We start from the raw sequence: 20673 nt of genomic DNA on the forward strand, positions 1-20673 counted from the left end.
ATGGTGTTGCCGATTGACCCATTTCTGTGGGTACGAAAACCCAGCGTATTTTGTATTTTATGTTTTCTTTAACCGAAAATGGGCAAGAAAGGCCTCTATGTTGAAGAAAAGTAATGAATATTTGAAAGATGTAAAGAAATTGAGTGTAAACTCAAGATTTTGTCTGGTCGGCACACAGCTCAATATTCATTTTGTTCATTATCTCCTACAGGTGAGTTTCTTGCCCCTTGCACGGTTGTAACATTACTGTCTTACGGTATGTGCCGATTTTGCTTCCTGGCAAATGTCCCTGGGTTTCGCATCTTTGAACGAAGGCCGCCAAATATCTCCCTTATTTGCGGGAGGTGGTTTTATTGAAACCGGAACTGGTACCTAGAATTACTTGACTTCTGATAACTTGGGGATCTTGGTGCTGAGTTTCGGTGACTTGTCCAAGTCACGTGACTATGCGTCTCACAAGCCGCCCCACCTCACCGAGCTGCTCGAGCAGTCGCGTCCCGCACCCCCAATTTACGCGTTCTCGTGGTGTGGCCCCGGAACAAGCCGAAAGCCACGCGTTCCCAACGCAACTCCAATCCACCGGACAGTCACGCCACTAGGACGGTTCCATGACTTGATGCATCCACGATATGATAATCATACCACACCATGAAGAACTGGAGGGAATTGGGGGAGGTGCCGGACTCGGACGACGAGAGCTTCGATGATGCGGATTTCTTCGACAATGAAAACGACAACGATGGAGCCCAATTCAACCAGATGCCCACGGAAGGCCCCGAAAACATTAGAGGGGAAGAAGAACAGGTTTCCTTGGTTGGCAATGGCGACATCTGGAGCGTCCCAAGCTCGGCACTGGAACAGGATACGCTGCCTTTACCTCGCCCAGCCAATCTTGGACAGGCTTCTCAAATATTAAGCCAGGCGCCTCGGGCCTTAAACCCGTCTCCAGGGAAAGACTCACATACAACACCTTCTACACCCACTGAGAAGACTCTCGATAGAGCTGTGTCTGCATCTGGTACCAACGCCGTTACCATCTCGATGGACGATGAGATATCGACTAACTATGTCCGAGACGCGTCTCCCAAATCACCCCTGTCGTCCGCTGCCAGCTTTCTTTCGAGAACTCCTTCTCCGCCGGTGTCACCTTCGCCTGCGTATTCACACCCTAATCCTGCCAGTGTCTTGGCCCAAGAGCCATCACTTGGTGCCGTTGAGGAATCAAGACGCGCCGTTGTTGCATTGGAACGGTCACTGCGGCCCCGTAAGCCCATTCAGCAACATCCATACATTCTCGAGAATGCGCAGTACGCAACGTTTATGAAATCCCACGGCGTGCGGCCGATTCGGGTCACGGTGGAGTCTAGGCCTGCACAAGACGGCGCTGGGCAGGAGGATTCCCAAGACCAAGATTTTCAGGCCGAGGAAAGTCAGGAGACTAGCGTGCGCGGACATCATGGGTTGGAAGACTCTGGCTCAATCTTGTTTGGTGATGACGAAGATGAGCTTTCGCTCACTCCTTCCCTTCCCAAGACATCGCCTCACGGCCCGCCGCTGCGGACCAGTAGTCAAAGGAGTACCACCGACCAGACAGACGCTACGAGCGTATCAGATGAAGAGTTTCCACCCCTCGAAAGGCTGAAACCGCTTTCGGAAAGGAAAAAGCTGCGAATTCTGAAGCGACAACGGTCTCAGCCACCGCCTTCAATCAAGCAGAAGAGGGCCAGATTCGTCTTGGATTCATCATCTCAAGCATCCCCTCAACGGCCTGCCTTCATATCGCCCCCTTCACCGAAAATCTGGGACCTGCTGTCCTCATCACCCGCGCCGCAACCACAGGAAGAGTTGCCACAGTTACGCAGAGTCACGCCCCAATCGCCAGTGCAAAAAACCTCACATATGCCCGACGGACCTGTCCAAAACTCAAGATCACCTACATTTGTGTTGGAAATCGGATCTTCTGATTCCCCGATTTCCAGAGATAACGGCGCTCTCAGTAACCTGAGTGATGGAGATGTGACCGGCTCTGCAAATAGCTCCGAGAGTGAGTCGGAGGCCATTCGACAAAACAGTCGTAGGATTCGTGGGGTATTACCGGCTTCTTGGCTCCGAATTGGTCAACAAGGAGGACCTGCCCCCCGAGGTCCGAAGCGTCGCTCTCCTGACCATTCTCCGGACCGGACGGCTAGGCGGGGTGTGGCTTTGCCTCGTCAAGGTTCCCCAAAGCCATCGAGCACGGCGCTCCTGATGATGTTTGATGAGACGGATGACTCGGATAGCGAACTACAGCGGCCTGCCTTGATACGCGACAAAACGCCTGCCAGGTCCGCGCCGAAAGCGCCCGAGGACGATGATGGCGGGATTTCAGCCATGGAAGAGGATACCATTGATTGGATGCTACCAGGCAGAAAACGGCCAGGCACGCATTGGAAAACCGGCAGGGCCAAAAAGCAGAGACGAAGTCAGACGAAGTCTACCTTCAAAGCACAGCCTAAAATAACACAAGCCCTCCAAAGATTTCAAGATGGCACAGCGTCGTCATTCAAACATGGAAGGTCGGCTCGCCGCCAGCGTCGCACAGGAGGTGTTGGGTTGGGATCAAATTACCGACCAAGGAAGAGATCAGCTACGCCACCTCCCTTGAGTATCTTGGACGTTGTAGAACCCAACGCGCCGAGATTTGTCAAGATTGCGGCTCGTGCCGTTAAGAAAAATCCAAATCTGGGTAAGATGAGTCCGTCGAAGAAGCTCATCAGCTTAGCAACTCGACACGACAACATCGACGCTCTCTCCATTCTTCGGGATTGGAAATCGGGAAAAATCAAACCCAAGTTTACGGCCCCTCCATTGGCACCATCAGACAGAATCAAGGACAGACCAGCTTTGCGCGAAGTTTCGGCAAATATTTCCGCTCCACGCCCACCCGGAGCCAGACCCCAGAAGCTGGTTCGAGGAAGCACATCTCGATCATTCGTCACCGTTGCCGAATATGTGGAACGGGGCCAGGTTCCCCAACCGCACCCAAATCCGCCCGCCGCGACACAGAAGCAGAAAAACAATCGTGTTCCTAGTTTCCACCCGGCGCAACTCGAGGAAGAGGAAGCCGAGAACCAACGGCGGCGACTCAATGCACGGAAACGAAAGCTGGACGCGTTTTATAGAAGACGTCGGGGGGATCTGAATCCTTTAGCAGACCATGAACCGGCTCAATTGTTAGATGTCGATTTTACACTCAAGGAACCTGAATCTGGGCCTGGGATTCAAAGCGACGGGATTTCAGCCGACTGGGAAGAGGCACAACCCCCGGCTGAACCGAGGACGTGGGTCGGGGCTGGGAAAGCCAGGTTGCGCAAGAGGAGGGCACCTCAGCGAGTGAATTTGGAGGCGCCGCAGTATCGTCTTGCGAACGACCCGTTGCCGACAGACATCTCTACCATCGAGACACCGGATCCTCAGCCTCAGCCCCGGACCGGGACCGGTGCTGGCGGGGACAAGCTCCAAGGGCTCGGGCCGTATGGCACACATTACACCCACCATTTCGATATCTTCCCCTTCGATAAAGGCGTCTTCTTCCATGAAAGCACGCTTCTTGGCCGTGGGCTCGTGCGAGAAGCGGCAGATCCTTCCCTGCCTGAGAAAGTTCGCCAACAACGACCTGCTGTCTCTTTCTCCCTCGATGGACGGACCCTCAGATGGGGCTGCTGGGACGCAAACACCTCTTCAGAGCTTGGTATCCTTGTCGACTGGGTTGTCGAGCACCTTGGCCCCGATGTACCAGCAAGCGACGGTACAACTCAAGTTGTGGAAGCGGCTGACTTCGTGCTACGCTACGTGCTTCGGTCGTTGATTGTTTTGAGCGACATCGAAGAAAGGGCATTTGTATCACGGTGGCTGGAGGTCTTGACGGTTTTTCTTAGCCGTTTTAAGTCGATCGACTCGGGCGCGTTGTCAGAGACCACCAAAAGGACGAGTTTGGAGGTTCTGATTCGGTTCTGCCTTGCCACGCTGGCGGTATGCTCTATGAGTAGGGCGTCAAACATTGACCCGCATCAGTTTATAGGACTAGAAGACCTTCTCAAAGACACAGCTTCGGCTACTATCCGGCGGCTTCTCGATTGCGGCACCGAGGCACTCCAAACTCTGTACGGCGACCTACAGCGTCCAACTTTCCGAGATCGAGGGGTTCGGTCCGACAGATTTGTCGCAAATTGTTGGGTTGCCGTCATGAGAACACTAGAAAATGCTTCTATCCCCCGGAGTTCGTTTTGGGAGGTGACTCAGTCCGTTATGCTGGGCCAAGCCGTCACATCGTCCTTGGATGCCAGGTTGTTTGAGAGGCTGTGGCAAGATCTCTTTGCCCTTCTACCGCTTTCCGAGATTGATGACGCTGGACTTCTCGTTTCGGGGTCGAGACACACTGCGCCGGTGGAAGGTTGGGCGCTCCCGCAGCAGCTGCTGAGGTGTGTTTTCCAACTGTATCAGGCGAACCCTCGCCAGCCTCCCGGTTTCAATGACTACTGCCGGGCGCTGGTTGGGCGGTGCCATTTTCTTGTGCAGCAATGGGGCTGGCGGAAATGTACCGGCGTGCTTGGGACTATTTTCGACTTTTTTGGCTCGCAGGGGTTGGCAAACTTGCGGAATGAAGAGGTGTATAGGTCTCCTCGATTTCTCGAGGACCTCCACGGCAGCCCCTCCCTGGCTATTGAGCCCGAAGACCGGTGCTTCCACATCTTTATCAAGCTTCTTGCGTTGACGATTCAGCGCTTGAAAGATCTCGGCCGGGCCAACGACATCAAAAACCTCATCACTAGGACGCTTCCGAACCACGACCGACAATATCTCAAGGAGGATACAATTCACCAGCACGACTTGGCAGCCCTCAGAAACCACCATGACCTCTTGTGTACACTGTACTGGGTCTCGCCGCCCGAACTGCGGCGGGACGTACACGAGATCGAGAAACTGGTAGCGCCCGGAAGCGCCCACAAAGAAGCTTGTCTGATTAACGTTAGAGCCTGGAACCAGCTTGCGCGCTTTGTGATGGCCCGAGACGAGGGCCCGGATGTGTTTCGGCCGCTTGCCGTGTGGCGGAACAATGTGTTCAACCAAGTGTTAGACCAATACCTGTCTGCCGCGTCCGATATTGAGCAGCAGTTCCGCGCTCTGTCGGACGGGATGCCAATGATCAGCAAGATGATGCGGGACGACATGGTGGCCAAGAACAAGGCGACGGCGCTGGACGTGCTGCACTTTTCTGCCAGAGCGTCGTTGGATGTGCTTCACCGTGCTCCGACTCTAGGGGCTGCGCTGTATGGTCTCAGTCTAGGTAAGTGTAGTCTGTTGAGAATGATAGTCCTTGGGTTATAGAATACTAACTCGCACTAGGGCAATTACAAAAAGTGTTCACCGCCCTCGACTATCAATCTCCCGGATTCGACTGGGGCATTCTCCGTGTGGCTCTTGACACGATTGACCATTTGATGGGTAGGATCGACAAGGCTTCGGAAGAGCAATACTCGAGCGAGTTTGGCGTCAACCCGGATGCCCCTTTTCTGGAGGAAGCCGTGCTGGTACGTTTTCTAGTCTTTCCCGTTGCCATCACAATGAACCCTTTGCTGATACAAATGCGACGCAGCTGGTCAATGAGCATCTCACCAAAGACTTCTTTTGGATGTGCCGGACCACTCTTGCATTTCCGGTGGAGAAAGCTGCGATGAGGCAGATACAGCAGTCCGAATGTGCCGAAAAGGCGGTAACCCTGGCCGCGAGAATCGCAGCCCGGTTTGTCCAAAGCAGAGTCACGGTTAGTTCGGCCCCTGCTGGCTCTCTACCTTGTTTGTGTCGTTTACTGACGGGGTTCACTAGCTATTACTGCCCTTTTTTTCTTCTGGGAAACATGCCTTATTTTCCGACATCCCGGGGAACTTGTCGACGCCCGACAGAAAGTACCTCCCGCTTTTCATTGCGGTTCTTGTCAAATACGATGTTTTCGACTTCAAGGCCCTCGGGATCAACATCCTAGGCATGTGGATGCTCTCGGTGGTTAAGCCCCTAAGGTACACGCGATATGAGAACTACCTGGCCGAAGTTCTCAAGCGGCATCATCTGCCCTTCCTGGAACGTGCAGTGGTTACGGTTGGGATACCTCCTGACTACAACTCGAACTTGGACTTTTTTGCTGGTGCTATCCATCATATGCGCAGAACACTCCGGGAAAGCGCGTCAATGCAGGCGAAACAGCATCGCGATGAGTTCAAAAAGACGCTCCAGCTAGTCATGACCCGGATTAAAGATGATTTGGCCCTCTTACGGTCCGATGCCCACGAACATGGGCCATACATTGCCTTTGTGAGGCAGGTAGTGTCGCTCATCAAGTCTCATGGGGTGAACATCTGCGCGGTTGACCCCTTCTTCCTACAGCCGAGCGTCGACTACTCGCCTCCGGTTCAGGACCCCCAACTTCATACCGCTGGGATCATCGCGTATGGTGTCCGACTGAGCGAAAGCGATGTCAACGCAGCCTCATCGTTGTTCCATTACCTTTTCAACAACTTCAAAATCTCGCTCGGCAACGACAGTTTGGAGCAAGAGCGCAGTATCCTCAGCAGGGCAATGCGGAACTCACATGTCATGTCCTTCATGCTGCAGTACATGATCCCCGCTGCAATTCAGGCGTCAGTGCAGATGCCGGCTTGTTGGGCACTTCTAGAAGTTTACAGCGCGGCACTCGCGGACAGCCTTGATTCAAACTGTGTGTCAAGAGAGCTGCAAAACGAGGAAGCCAAGCATACGGCGGAGATCTTGATGTCGATCGTGGCGTGGTTCCGTGCTGTCACCGAAGGCTTGTCAACGACAACGGAGCTCTCGATGTCGCAGCTGCACGTCATGGCACTGCTGGCCACGATAGCTAACACTCTACAGCCGAGCCTCACGGCTTACCTTCTGAATGAAACGGATTACGACCGTGAGGACATAAATGACGTTGTCAGTAACATCGGCACCCTCTTCTCCGAACTCCAACTCCAGCTCAATACCCTCCTTTCTCTCTCGCCTAACGACCTCGCCCCGACGTGCATATCCCAAAGCATAGCTGGCGCAGTTATCACCGTCCCTTCGCCACTAAGCAACAGCCCCGCTCACGGTATAAACGGCCTAAACAAGCGAAACCCGCGCTTGCAAACCTTTGCCAGCACCATTGTCACCGATGTGCGGCAGAACTGGGTGGTATTGGCGGACCGTGTGATGGTCAAAATGGCGCTGTCGTCGTCAGCGATGTCGTCTTCAGCCGGGGGGGCAAGAAGGGGGATGTTGACGCCAGGGAGTATGCCAATGTCGAGCCAGGTCGGTTTGAATGGAGGCGGTGGAGGTGATCATGGTGCAGCCTCGCTGAGGGGAGTGAAGTATGAAGGGTGGGAGATAAGGGGGCTGTTGGAAAAGCTGAGGACCGCTGTGGGAGAGTGGCGGTTGGGTGGAATACAGGAACGGGAACAAGAGTTGGGGAAGAGGAAGGGCTTGAGCGGGCGAGCGAGGAGAGAGGTGGTGCAGGATGAGTTGTTGTTTTAGAGTGAGGTTTTTGGGTCAACGATGTGATGGTATAGATTCTATGAGTAATGACAAGGGCCAATACTCCCTCTGTAGCTATTTGTGGTCGGTGAAATCTGAAGAGATGTGAGTGTTGCTCGGGATCGAGGCTAGCGGAGGCTTGCGTATATAACCCTAACCCGTGTGACATCGTATTGTACGTTGGCCCATCTTTTCCCCCGACTCATGCTTTGTCAGCAGCTATGTCACTAATTAAATTTGAAAGTTTCCATTTTCAGTATTCGACATTTGCGGGTGCAACTCCCGAATCCTCGACGCACCATTCCCATTCCGGGGCTTAGCAACCCCCCAACTCGACCGCCACCAACCTGCAAAACGAGTAGCCTCCGAAACACGACGAGAACACGTCCAATTGCATGCGTGTGCTCGACCCCCGCCGTTAAGCCGCACCACCCGATGCCTCCGGCCACTAGGGCCCGGGCTCTGCTGTCGGCGTCGGCTTCGTCGGCGACGACGACAGCGCAGGGAACGAGCCGGCTACCTTCGCGAGCTATCTTCCGAACCAGCAATAATGCTCCGCAGCATCATCCCCGTGCCCATCACCTCCATACCCGTGCCTGCGCGCAGGCTTCGACGCAGACCCCTCGTTGTCGACCCTGCCAACTCCTTACTCATCACAACCGCCCTGTACGGCCGTTAGGCTCGCGCAGGTTTCACGCTTCGGTGGGGTTGAGGCAATCCTCGGTGCCAGCGGACTCCGATGGGGACGGTCGTGGTGGTGGGAATGCGCCGGAGACGCCAAGAGGGATACCGACGGAGAGACGGACTGAGGGGCTCGGGGCGAGACAAGGACAAGATGCGGCTGCTGCTGCTGCTGCTGTACCAGAACCGGGGCCGGAGCCAGGGGAAGGTGAACCCGAACTGGACGCCTCCGAGGTTGCTAATGCGAAGAGGGAGCGGCTTAGGAGCGCGGGGTATGGCTCGGCGCGTGCGCGGGCGAGCCGCAACAACCGTGTCGAGGAGACGCCGCCGTTTGCGCTGCCCACGTGGTTTCTGGAGGGGCATGTATCGCTGCGGGGTAAGCGGGTAGGAGGCTTCGCAGAGGAGGGCGCGGAGAGCCGGGTTTATCTGCCGTGGTTAGACGAGGCGAGGCGCGAGGAGCTCATTGCGGACGCGGAGGCCGGGTTTGAGCGGATGTCGCTCTCGGAATCCCGGGTGGCCCAGTTCAAGCGGATCACGACGACGGGGGAGGCGGCGCCGCCCGATCCGGAAGATAATCCGAAAGATTCCATAGCCTGGGGTATAGGAAGGACGGCAGCCGAACGGGAGATCCGCTTGGTTGGGATGTTATCCGCCGGGATGGTCGACATGGCCACCTCACTGACGCTACTTCGCGACACCCCTGTTGGCGACAGGGACAGTCACTACGATACACTGCGCCGGATGCACCAGGCCTTGTTCCCTGAGAAACACCTCCCTCTACGGTGGCGCTATCTTAGCCCCAAAAACGATATGGGAATCACAAAGGCCGAGATGGAAGAGGACGATGTCATGTTTGCGTTGAACTCCTCAACGAGTTGGGCCGACGGCGAGCACGCTGCAACGGCCGAGTTGCTGGCCACCACGGCTGGCTCGCTCGCCCTGCCGCGCGCAGACAGCTCAGATTTCTCCGACGGGATGCTGCGGCCACCAGTGGTATTAGCGCTGATCAAGGGCGACGGTCGGGGCCGGATGCTAGCGAACGCCGTGGTCGACGAGATCGCCGTCGATCTTGAGGCGGATGTCGTGCACCTGAGCGCCCACTTCCTCGCCCGCCTACTGTCGCGCTACATGGGCCAGAACGCGCCCGCGGCCCCGGGCTCCTTAGCGATGGCCGGCTACGTCGCGGCGGAGACAAACGGCCGGCTCATATCGCGGTCGGCAGCCGAGGATAGCGAGAGCCCCCTGAAGGTTATGTCGGTGAGCCTGCGCTCGTTGCTGCCCTCGGGGGGGTCATCATCGTTATCCCTGAACAATTTACGGGACGGGCTGTCTGGGATTGGCGGTGCATCCGACGGCCGCTGGGAGGAGATGAAGCTCAGCGCGGCGCTGGAAGCGATCTTCGAGGCGGCAAAGACTAAGCGTGCTACTGCTGCTAGTACGGGGGGCTCTTCGGATGTGGCGGTCGCCAGGGAAATCAATGAGAATAACGAGAAAAAAGAGAATACCGTCCACAACACCAACAATAATAACAGCAGCCACAAAAGCAGCGGCAACAACAAGAATAACCTTATCATCCACCTGCATGACTACGTTGAGCTGAGCCGAAGTCACGCTTCGCTCGTGCAAAAGATCCGCATCCTTGTGGACCGGATGTGGCGGGCGGGCAAGAACATCACGCTCGTGGGCTCGTCGGCCGGTGACCTGGATAGGCACGCGCCGTGGCGGGCGGAGCTGGACGACCTGGGAAATGCCGGCGCGCGCGTGATCCCGTTTGCCACGCCCGGGTGTGATCGCGACGTATCCAACGAGGAGTGGAGTTCCGTGCACGAGAACTTGGCCAACATCGAGGCCATGCTCCGCGGTGCGGTTGGCGACGACGAGGTGCCTGTTAACGGGTTTGTGGCCGAATATCTTGATGCCGTCAAAAAGGAGGCTAACGCTACCACATGGGCGGCACTGCCGAACATTGACCTTGTGAGGATGAGGCTCAGCCCTGGCGTGCTCGACGCACAGTGGGTTCGGCGTCTCGTGTCGATTATGGTTAGCACTGGTCCTCATGAAGGCTCGTCGGAGCAGCAGAAGCCGCAGGAGCAGCCACAAGATCAGCAACAGCTGAAACCACAGCAACAACCACAACCACGTCAATACACCCTAACATCACTAGCTGACGCCCTAGCCTTCATGACCACCGCTGATTGGCATTGGAGGAAGTCGGATCCCAAGATCGCTGGCCCTTATTTCTCCCCGCTCGCAGTCACGCCCCGGGACGCGACGCTATCATCGATTCCCTTCGGCAGCCACCACCACGATGAGGACGACCGGCACCACTCCGCCGCCCTCAAAAACCTAACCGGTGCCGCGGCCAAGCACGAGTACAAGCCCGAGGAGAGGAAGCTGCTGTCGGGACTCATCAACGCCAAGGACATCCACACCACCTTTGACCAGATCGTCGTGCCACCCGAGACCAAAGAGTCCCTCGTCGGCCTGACCACCTTATCCCTCCTGCGCCCCGAGGCATTCGCCTATGGCGTGCTCAAGACCGAACACATTCCCGGCTGCTTACTTTACGGACCGCCTGGTACCGGCAAGACCCTACTAGCCAAAGCTGTGGCCAAAGAATCCGGCGCCAGCGTGCTCGAGGTGTCCGCGGCCGATATCAACGACAAATGGGTCGGCCAAAGCGAGAAGAACGTGCAAGCACTCTTCTCCCTCGCCCGCAAGCTGGCCCCCTGCGTCATCTTCCTCGACGAGGCCGACGCCCTGCTCGCCGCGCGCCAGTCCTCTGCCAGCGCCCGCTCCGCCCACCGCGAGACCATCACCCAGTTCCTGCGCGAATGGGACGGCCTGACCGGCTCGCGCGCCTTCATCATGGTCGCCACCAACCGGCCCTTCGACCTCGACGAGGCCGTCCTCCGCCGCCTGCCCCGCAAGATCCTCGTCGACTTACCGCTGGCCCCGGAACGCGAAGCCATCCTGCGCGTCATCCTCCGCGATGAAACCCTGTCCCCCAACATCGACCTCGCCCGTCTCGCGGCCGATACCCCGCTGTATTCCGGATCCGACTTGAAAAATGTCTGTGTCTCGGCCGCCATGGAGGCCGTTCGCGAGGAAGTCCGCGCGCGCGATGCCTGGAAGGGGGAGGAGCCATTCCAGTTCCCTGAGCGCCGGGTGCTGACGCCGGCGCATTTTGCGAAGGGGTTGCGGGACATCAGTGCGAGTATCAGTGGGGATATGGATAGTTTGAAGGCGATTCGGAAGTTTGATGAGAAGTATGGGGATTCGGGCCGGGGAAGAAATAAGAGGAAGGGCATTGGGTTTGGGGTGGTTGAGGAGGGGGCTAAGGCCGGAGATGCGACGAGGGAGGCCAGAGTGAGGAAGGCTTTAGCGTAAGGGGGAGCGAGAGAGGAATGTAGAAAGAAAGGTGTAGAAGGAATGTTCAAGTGTACATATGGATGTCGATATACGGGACCAAATTGTGTCTCGAGTTGGTTGGAAACTACAATGTACACCACGCGATTGATGCACATACCAAAGAGCATTTTGAATCAGAAGATAATTCTGTCTGATACTACCTGCACAATAAAAAGCACGTACAACAAGTAGGCCGCCTCTCCCTCCGTATCTTCGGCTACCTAAGTGTCGACTATTCTTGGGGTTGCCCAGTTTTGAATGGCATCATCGCTAATTACAGCCAGCGCATCTACTGCTTATTCCATTTTCTTCCCATCCCTCTCTTCCTTACTTTCGGACCTCAAACAAACACCAAAACCTTACGCCCTCCCCTTCTCCTCCCCCAGCGCAGCCACATACATTTCCAACGCGCCATTCACACCAGTCAGCGTCGGCTCAAACAGCGCCAAAACTGAATCCTTGCCACCTTTGGGCGGCTGCCACCGGAGCTTTTTACGCGTCCGTTCATAGTGCTCGCGGATCTCGGCCTTGCGACGCTCGATCACCTTCTGCCGCACGACTTCAGCCTCGGCCGCCAGCGAATCGATACGATCCGCCGACCGCCGGAGGGACTCAGCGTAGTAGGCGAGTTCGTGCGTGCGCGCCGGGTCACCCGAGAGAAAAGCGGACCAGAATTGGCGCAGGAATTCGGTGGTCGTGGCGTTGGTCAGGGTACATCGCTGGGTGATTTCGGGCGGGATGCTCATGGGCGAGGCGTCGGCGTCTTCGCTGCCGATGCCGGCGCTGATGCTGATGCCGGCGGTTTCGGTGCGTTTCTTGCGCATGCCGTCGAGGATTTGGGTTTGTGCCTGGCGTCGCGCACTGCGGGCACCGACGTGGCTCGGCTTTTTTGTTGTCCCATCAAGGTCGCTTTCGCTGTCGTCGTCCACGCCAATGGCCCGGCGGAGATCTATTCCGCCAGCGCCGTCGTCCTCGAATGTCTCGAGGTCGGCGTGGACTTCGAACAGGACTTCAGAGGGAACCTGTTTCTCGTAGATCCTGGCCTCATCTGACTGCCCCTCGTGATTAGAGAAAAACTTGTTTTGTTCCTTGACGTTCAGCATGACGCGAGCCGCCTCAGTGTCGCCGCGGAGGTCGCGCAGCGTGAGCTCGTCAAAGGTTCGTGTTTCGTCGGCCAGGCCGTCGGCGGCGCCCGTAGCACTAATGCCTGCGGCCGGGTCCAGATCAGACGGGGCCACGTTGGCCATGATCTTCTCGCTAAGGCTGTTGAGCGTCTTGATGATGGGGATGTTACCCCGCGGCCGCATCTCGACGTCCTTGCGGTTGCCGCTCTTGAAGCCGCCCTGATTTTCCTCGTTGGCCTCCAGGTCGATGACGTGTGGCACCTTTTGAGCTGCCGTGATCTTGCTAGAGAAGCCAAACGTGTTGTCGGCGTTGAGGTACCGGTCGAATAGTGCGTCCGGGTTGTCGTTCTCCGTCATGCGCTCGCCGCGAAGCTTCTTCGACAGCTTGCTGAGGAAGAAGCGAGACCAGAACTCGCTCTCGGACAACTTGGGCACGTTCTCGTTATAGAGCCGCCGCACAAGTGGGTGCTGCTGGAGGATCATGGAGATCTGCTCCGACGTCAGGCTGAGCTTGAACTGGCCGTCCTCGGTACGGGGCTTGATTGTGGAGAGCACGTTGTAGGCGCCCTTTTTCTGGTTTAACTCAATGGCATGAGCCCGTAGCAGGCCGACACGGGTCGACCAGAACCGGGCCTGAAACACCGCCTCGACAATGGAGTCCGGCCGCAGGTCGAAGGCATCTTTGTACGTCTGGGCCAGCTTCTTATCCTTCTCCAGCAGCGACTTTTGCAACTCGGTGTCTGTCTTGAGCACCTCGTCGTCAAACCATTTGGGGGGTGCCGCTTTGGCGTTTACGGTGTTGGCAAAGGACATGGCCGCCGACGACCCGGCAGCATCCGCACTGGGGCCACCGCCATCGGTACCATTGCTTCCCGCGGCCCGGGTGGGCTTGGGCACGCTCGGGTCGTTCTCGCGGGCATGGGCTAATAGCTGGGACAACAAGTCGCGGACAGCATTAGCCTCGGCGCGGGCATCTGTCGGGGACGTGAATTGGAACAAGAAATTGGACGGCGCGGCGCCTTCCCCCGCGCTTGCCCGGGGTTTCTCAATGACGCGCAGGATGACCTTGGGCGCGCCGTCCGGCGTCTGCTGGAGGTTCGATATGTTCTCCACGGCCAAGGACACGGTGGGCGGGCCTGTGGCGGGCATCGGCGTCCAGATCAGCGCGGCGCGGTCATCGGTCAAGGTCAGGATGCCGTCCTTCTTCTTGTATGTGGTCCTGCCCCGTGGGAGAGCCATGCTGGCGGCGGGCCGGACGGCCTAGCCTGCCGAGTACAGTCTGTCCGTCTGTTCTTTCTCCTTTTCCCTCGTCTAAATTTTCCCCCGTCTGGAGTGTATTGACGTCCCAATCACCGCGTCCCAACAAGGCTAGAAAACTAAGCCTTGAGAGTAAGTGTGTTGTTTGTTAGCAGGTTGCTCTGCGCTGCGGCGGCGTTGTCGTGTTGAAAGTCCACGGCACGCTTCACGATCGACTTGTCTTTGTCGTTGGTCCCAGTCACCGGCAGATCCCTCCAGAACCCTTGTCGCTACGCCCCGTCCGAGCCGCCAAGTCGCTAAGAATAACGGCCCATGCGCCGCGCTCCGCTGTGTATCGCTGGCTCGGGGCGCAGTCCGATGCCCACAAGTTGAAAGCCGCGAGATCCAATAGCGGGCTGAGCCTAGGTTTCAGTGTGAGGTCACGCGCGGTGACACCGTGGGTGCTAGGGGTTGTCTGAAATCCTGAAATTGATTAAGTTGATGTTTAAAGCCTGAAATGCGGTATGTTAGTGCATGACGATGTGCACTCTGGTGAAACGATGAAAGGAATAGACTGGCGGGCGATGTTGCAAAGCTGAACTCTAAGATTCTCTTGAATGTATGTCTCTCTGAACGAGTTACATCCTGCACCTTCCATGTAGTGTAATTCGTACACAGTATTAGACGCACCGTTGAAAATGAGGGTCGGCAAAATACAGGATACCGTCTTCATCAATGAGGACGGCAACCGGCGAAAGATTGGGGAATTACAACAACACGCTAAAATCCGTTACGCCTCGGCTTGGCCCGGATATCGCTGGTCGGGCTCGGTCACAGAAACAAGGGAAACACACAGTGGCGCTCCTCGCTGTTCCAAAAGAAGGAAAAGAACCTGCCGGCCTCGCCAGCCGCAACGAGCGCCCCAAGTGCCGCATCGAGCCCCGTGGTTGGTTGTATCGGTACCCCACAAGGGCCCCTGCTGCAGCTCCCCGGTCACCCGCCCTGCGAAAATTGCCGTCATCGAGCCCCCGATACGTTCCTTTCAGCGTTCGTTACAGGACCTGGGTCCCCTCAATTCCTGTTTGCTTTGCACTGGAGGCAAAACTTGTGCCGAAACCACACAAAAAAACAACTCACACAACCAACATCAGACGGGCTGTCCAATGTTCCCAGCTCTAACTCTTCGTCCTTTGACGAGATAGTGTTCCCCTTCTCCTGTTTCTGTAACGACACCAAAACACATCGTATACACACGACTTACTCCGCCGCTCATTTTGCATCGTGCTATCTGTTTGTACGGTACCCGGCGGGCAAAAATACACTGATCTTGATTTCCGCTTCTCCGTCCTCCCACAACGAAACCCCCTCGATCCTAAGCGCTAGCTCCATTCTTGCTCAACACCACGGCAGCCTATCACCACAGCTTTCGTCGTATCCCTCATAATCCCTAGTAGCCTCGACGTCCCTCAAACGCCTCCGATAAGGCCCCTGATTCAACACCGATACGCTGCGATACCCCGCCGAGATGCTGCGCACCTCCATCCGGGCGCTCCAGAGCGCTGCGGCCTCGTCGTCACGATGCTTCTCAACAGCCACGATCTCGGCCCGTGCCAACCTGCGGCCCGCTGCGGCCCGCCGTCCGCTCGCCATCGCCGCCCAAAAACGCTTCGAGAGCGCTCTCCACAACCCGCCTGACTCCAATGACAACTTCTTGTCCGGGAATACCGCCAATTACATTGATGAGATGTATCTGCAGTGGAAGCAGGACCCCGAAAGCGTCCACGTCTCATGGCAGGTCTACTTCAAGAATATGGAGAGCGGGGAGATGCCCATCTCCCAGGCATTTACCCCGCCGCCGTCTCTCGTGCCCGGCACCCAGGCCGTCGTGGGCCTTGCCGCGGGCGCTGGTATCGGCATTGGCGAGGGCTCCGACGTCGACAACCATCTCAAGGTCCAGCTCCTCGTGCGTGCCTACCAGGCCCGCGGGCACCACAAGTCCAAGATCGACCCCCTCGGCATCCGCAATGCCTCCAAGGGCTTCGGCAACATCCGCCCCAAGGAGCTTGAGCTCGACTACTACCAGTTCACAGAGAAGGACCTTGACACCGAATACACCCTCGGCCCGGGCATCCTTCCTCGTTTCAAGCGAGACGGCCGCGAGAAGATGACTCTGCGTGAGATTGTTGCGGCTTGCGAGAAGATCTACTGCGGTTCGTACGGCGTCGAGTTCATCCACATCCCCGACCGCGAAAAGTGCGACTGGCTGCGCGAGCGCGTTGAGGTGCCTCAGCCCTTCAAGTACTCCATCGACGAGAAGCGCCGTATCCTTGACCGTCTTATCTGGAGTTCCAGCTTCGAGTCCTTCTTGTCAACCAAATACCCTAATGATAAGCGCTTCGGCCTCGAGGGCTGCGAGACTCTCGTGCCGGGCATGAAGGCCCTAATTGACCGCAGCGTCGACTACGGTGTCAAGGACATCGTCATCGGCATGCCGCATCGCGGCCGTCTAAACGTGCTCAGCAACGTCGTCCGCAAGCCCAACGAGTCCATTTTCAGCGAGTTCGCCGGGTCTCCGGGCGCCGAGGACGAGGGCTCTGGTGACGTCAAGTACCACTTGGGTATGAACTTTGAGCGTCCCACGCCCTCTGGAAAGCGCGTGCAGCTGTCCCTAGTCGCCAATCCGTCCCATCTTGAGGCCGAGGACCCCGTCGTGCTCGGCAAGGTGCGCGCCATCCAGCACTACAACAATGACGAAGCGACGCACCGCAGCGCCATGGCCGTTCTTCTCCACGGTGATGCGGCTTTCGCGGCCCAGGGCGTCGTCTACGAGTGTCTCGGCTTCCACTCGCTCCCGGCCTTCTCCACCGGTGGCACGATCCACCTCGTCGTCAACAACCAGATCGGCTTCACCACCGACCCGCGTTACTCCCGCTCGACCGCGTACTGCACTGACATCGCCAAGGCCATCGACGCTCCCGTCTTCCACGTTAACGCCGACGACGTCGAGGCCGTCAACTTCGTGTGCCAACTTGCGGCCGACTGGCGGGCCGAGTTCAAGCAGGACGTCATCATCGACATGGTGTGCTACCGCAAGCACGGCCACAACGAGACAGACCAGCCCTCGTTCACGCAGCCCCTGATGTACAAGCGCATCCAGGACAAGAACCCCCAGATCGAGATTTACGTCGAGCAGCTCCTCAAGGAAGGCACCTTCACCAAGGAAGACGTTGAGGAGCACAAGCAGTGGGTCTGGGGCATGCTCGAGGAAAGCTTCTCTAAGTCCAAGGACTACCAGCCCACCTCCAAGGAGTGGACCACCAGCGCCTGGAACGGTTTCAAATCGCCCAAGGAGCTGGCCACTGAGGTGCTGCCGCACAACCCGACGGGCGTCGACCGCAAGACGCTCGAGCACATCGCCGAGGTCATTGGCACCGCGCCCGAGGGGTTCAACGTGCATCGCAACCTGAAGCGCATCTTGTCTAACCGCACAAAATCGGTCGTCGAGGGCACGAACATCGACTGGTCGACGGCCGAGGCGCTGGCGTTCGGCACGCTCGTGACCGAGGGCCACCACGTCCGCGTGTCGGGCCAGGATGTCGAGCGCGGCACCTTCTCACAGCGCCACTCGGTCTTCCACGACCAGGAGACTGAGGACACGTATACCCCGCTCCAAAACATCAGCAAGGACCAGGGCAAGTTTGTCATTTCCAACTCGTCGCTCAGCGAGTTCGGCGCGCTCGGCTTCGAGTACGGCTACTCGCTGACTGACCCCAACGGCTTCGTCATGTGGGAAGCCCAGTTTGGCGACTTCGCCAACAACGCGCAGTGCATCATCGACCAGTTCATCGCCTCGGGCGAACAAAAGTGGATGCAGCGTACCGGTCTCGTCATGTCGTTGCCCCACGGCTACGACGGCCAGGGTCCTGAGCACTCGTCCGGTCGTCTCGAGCGTTTCCTGCAGCTCTGTAACGAGGACCCCCGTGTCTTCCCGTCGCCTGAGAAGCTGCAGCGCCAACATCAGGACTCAAATGTCCAGGTTGCCTATATGAGCACGCCTGCTAACCTGTTCCACATCCTCCGCCGCCAAAATCACCGGCAGTTCCGCAAGCGTAAGCCTTTTCTTGACCCCTAACCGGTCCCTTCTCCTTTTCTGTTCCTACCATGCTGACTAACACCTCCTAGCCCTCATCCTCTTCTTCTCCAAGTCGCTCCTCCGCCACCCGCTGGCGCGCTCCAGCATTGAAGAATTCACCGGCGACTCTCAGTTCCAATGGGTCATCGCCGACCCGGCGCACGAGTCCGGCGTCATCAAGCCGCATGACGAGGTGGACCGCGTCATCCTCTGCACGGGGCAGGTCTACGCCGCCCTGCATAAGTACCGCGCCGACAACAACATCGACAACGTCGCCATCACCCGCATTGAACAGCTCCACCCCTTCCCCTGGGAACAGCTACGCGAGAACCTCGATCTGTACGCCAACGCCAAGACGATCGTCTGGGCCCAGGAGGAGCCGCTGAATGCGGGTGCCTGGAGCTACACCCAGCCGCGTATCGAGACGCTGCTCAACCAGACGCAGTACCATGACCGCAAGCATGTCATGTATGCGGGCCGTAACCCTAGTGCGTCAGTGGCGACGGGTTTGAAGAAGTCGCATGCCAAGGAGGAGCATGATCTGTTGGAGATGGCATTTTCCGTAAAGCAGGATAAGCTGAAGGGGGAGTAGTGGGATGTCTTGGAGAAGAGAATGGGTGGATTGCGAGAGAGGGTTGAAGGAAATTGGTGGCGAAAGCTGCTTGTGTATAAATCATCGTTGCAAACGATAGTCGTATTTTCGAAAGTTAATAGATCATGAGCCTGGAGAGTTCCATTTGGACTTGTTCTGTTCGTGGTCCTCTCCTTGGTCGCTCTCCTTTTTTTTTCGGGTTTTCTGTTTTGGATGGGGGTGGGCTAGTCTCGCACTGGTTCGCGTGCCTGCTCCGGCGGAGATTCGAGATGTTTGTACAAAAAAGGTTGGAGAATGAATTGATGAGATATGACTTTTATGAGTGCATCTCCCACTCTGGAGTATTATGATAGGTGACCGTTTCTCTTTACAGATCGTCTCTCCTCTTCCCGCTAGATAGAGTACACTCGCCAACATCCCGTTTCTTCCATCCATCATCCGCCCCTATTGTACCTGCACCTGCCACGGCTGTACTATCCCATCATCGCCCGTGGTGACCAGCATCTCTTCCTTACCCTTACGTTCCGCCCCTGAGTCGAAACGCTTGCACCACGTGATGTGGTTGATCTCGTATGGACCGTGAGCGCGAGGGATTGTGCTGAGAACTTTCCATGTGCTGCTCTTCGCACCACTGCTGTTGTCGCTGTTGTCCCCTTCCGTGCCATCCTCCTGCTCTGCATACACCGCGACAATCCCATCACTCCCCGTGCTGGCAACCAAACCGGTGTCCGCACTCCACGACGCCGAGTACACATCCCGCGTGTGCACCTTGGGCAGCACGGCGGTGCATTCCCACTCTTCGCGCGGCGACCGGCGCATGGTATTCGGCATCCCTCCAAACCCGGTCCGAAACGGATTTCCCTCGCGTGCCGCAGCCTCTTCGGCCTCCAGTCGCTCCGCCTCCTCGTCCACCTTCAGCGTCCACACTCGGATCGACCCGTCCGCGGAGAATGTCATCAACCGCGGGAACCGGTCGTCCGATCGTTCTTTCGTTTCCCACTGCAGGCCCCAGACCGTCCCGCCGTGTCCCTCCAGCACGGCAACACACACCCACTCGCCGTCGGCGTCCTCGCGCCAGATGCGCACCGTATCGTCATAGCTTGCACTCGCAAGCACGTCGTGGCTGTAGTGTCTCCGGCTGGACGCAGCACGGGCGTTGGACAAGTGTGATGGACACCAGGCGACGGCTTTGACATCACCATCATGCTCACTGAGGACGGCAACGGTTTCCCATTCGTCTTCCTCTTCGCCATCATCACCATTGCCGCCCGCGGATACATCTTCCCAGATCCAGACAGATTTATCGCGGCTAGACGTAGCCAGGTATTGCCCGCCGGGAGAAAACGCGAGAGATTTGACTTCGTTCTCGTGGCCTTCCAAGACCAGGTTGAACTCCCATTCCTTATCGTCCTCCTCGCCCCCGCCGTCTTCCTCTTCCGTATCACCACCACCCATCCTCACCTCCCGCTCTAACCCCCCACCTGGCCTATCCCGATCCCCGTCAAAACTCCACAACCCCGCCGTCGCATCGAAACTCCCCGTCACCAGCCCCAGCCTTTGGTTCCCGCTACCCCTACTCTTCTGTTGTTGCTCTCCCCCACTACCACCGCCGCCTCCTCTCGAAGGTTGCCACGCCACCGTGCGCACCGACCGCGCATGCCCGCCTGTGAGCGCGCTGTGCTTGGAGAGAGTCGCGAGAGAGTAGACCGTGACGGATTTGGCGTGGGCCGTTGCGATCAATGGCAGGGTCGGGTGTGGAATGGAGGACCAGGCGCGGGTGTAGAGCTCGGGTTGGAAAGATGGGAGGCGTGTGAGGGTTGCGGTGGTTTGTGCTGTAGTTGTGGTTGTTGGGGCGCGGGCGGGGGGGTCGTCGATGGACGGGGAGGCTGTTGTTGTTGTCATTATGTCTGTCGAGCCAGAGTCGTGGGTTGGTT

The 20673-nt window shown here is 57.5% G+C and overlaps 5 protein-coding genes across 5 annotated transcripts; 3 read left to right on the forward strand and 2 right to left on the reverse strand.

The window, feature by feature from the left end:
- Positions 1 to 648: 648 nt before the first annotated feature.
- Positions 649 to 7563, forward strand: C8A04DRAFT_11794 (Mus7/MMS22 family-domain-containing protein; the record flags this gene model as incomplete). Its single annotated transcript, XM_062777094.1, has 5 exons — positions 649 to 5326; positions 5386 to 5570; positions 5636 to 5803; positions 5866 to 7265; positions 7299 to 7563. 5 exons carry the CDS (start codon positions 649 to 651, stop codon positions 7561 to 7563), a joined length of 6696 nt encoding a protein of 2231 aa, XP_062637444.1.
- A 435-nt stretch (positions 7564 to 7998) lies between these two features.
- C8A04DRAFT_11803 (uncharacterized protein) lies at positions 7999 to 11634 on the forward strand (the record flags this gene model as incomplete). Its single annotated transcript, XM_062777097.1, has 2 exons — positions 7999 to 10284; positions 10357 to 11634. 2 exons carry the CDS (start codon positions 7999 to 8001, stop codon positions 11632 to 11634), a joined length of 3564 nt encoding a protein of 1187 aa, XP_062637445.1.
- A 380-nt stretch (positions 11635 to 12014) lies between these two features.
- C8A04DRAFT_36912 (uncharacterized protein) lies at positions 12015 to 14018 on the reverse strand (the record flags this gene model as incomplete). Its single annotated transcript, XM_062783693.1, has 1 exon — positions 12015 to 14018. The coding sequence occupies one exon, from the start codon at positions 14016 to 14018 to the stop codon at positions 12015 to 12017; it is 2004 nt and encodes a 667-aa protein (XP_062637446.1).
- A 1522-nt stretch (positions 14019 to 15540) lies between these two features.
- Positions 15541 to 18739, forward strand: C8A04DRAFT_11790 (thiamine diphosphate-binding protein; the record flags this gene model as incomplete). Its single annotated transcript, XM_062777091.1, has 2 exons — positions 15541 to 18124; positions 18198 to 18739. The coding sequence occupies 2 exons, from the start codon at positions 15541 to 15543 to the stop codon at positions 18737 to 18739; spliced, it is 3126 nt and encodes a 1041-aa protein (XP_062637447.1).
- A 444-nt stretch (positions 18740 to 19183) lies between these two features.
- Positions 19184 to 20641, reverse strand: C8A04DRAFT_28195 (putative cytosolic iron-sulfur protein assembly protein 1; the record flags this gene model as incomplete). The annotated part of the gene is made up of 1 exon (XM_062780556.1): positions 19184 to 20641. The coding sequence occupies one exon, from the start codon at positions 20639 to 20641 to the stop codon at positions 19184 to 19186; it is 1458 nt and encodes a 485-aa protein (XP_062637448.1).
- Positions 20642 to 20673: the final 32 nt, after the last annotated feature.

The sequence above is a fragment of the Dichotomopilus funicola genome (assembly GCF_033296635.1).
Source record: "Dichotomopilus funicola strain CBS 141.50 unplaced genomic scaffold C8A04scaffold_27, whole genome shotgun sequence".
In the NCBI taxonomy this organism is placed as follows: Eukaryota; Fungi; Ascomycota; class Sordariomycetes; order Sordariales; family Chaetomiaceae; genus Dichotomopilus; species Dichotomopilus funicola.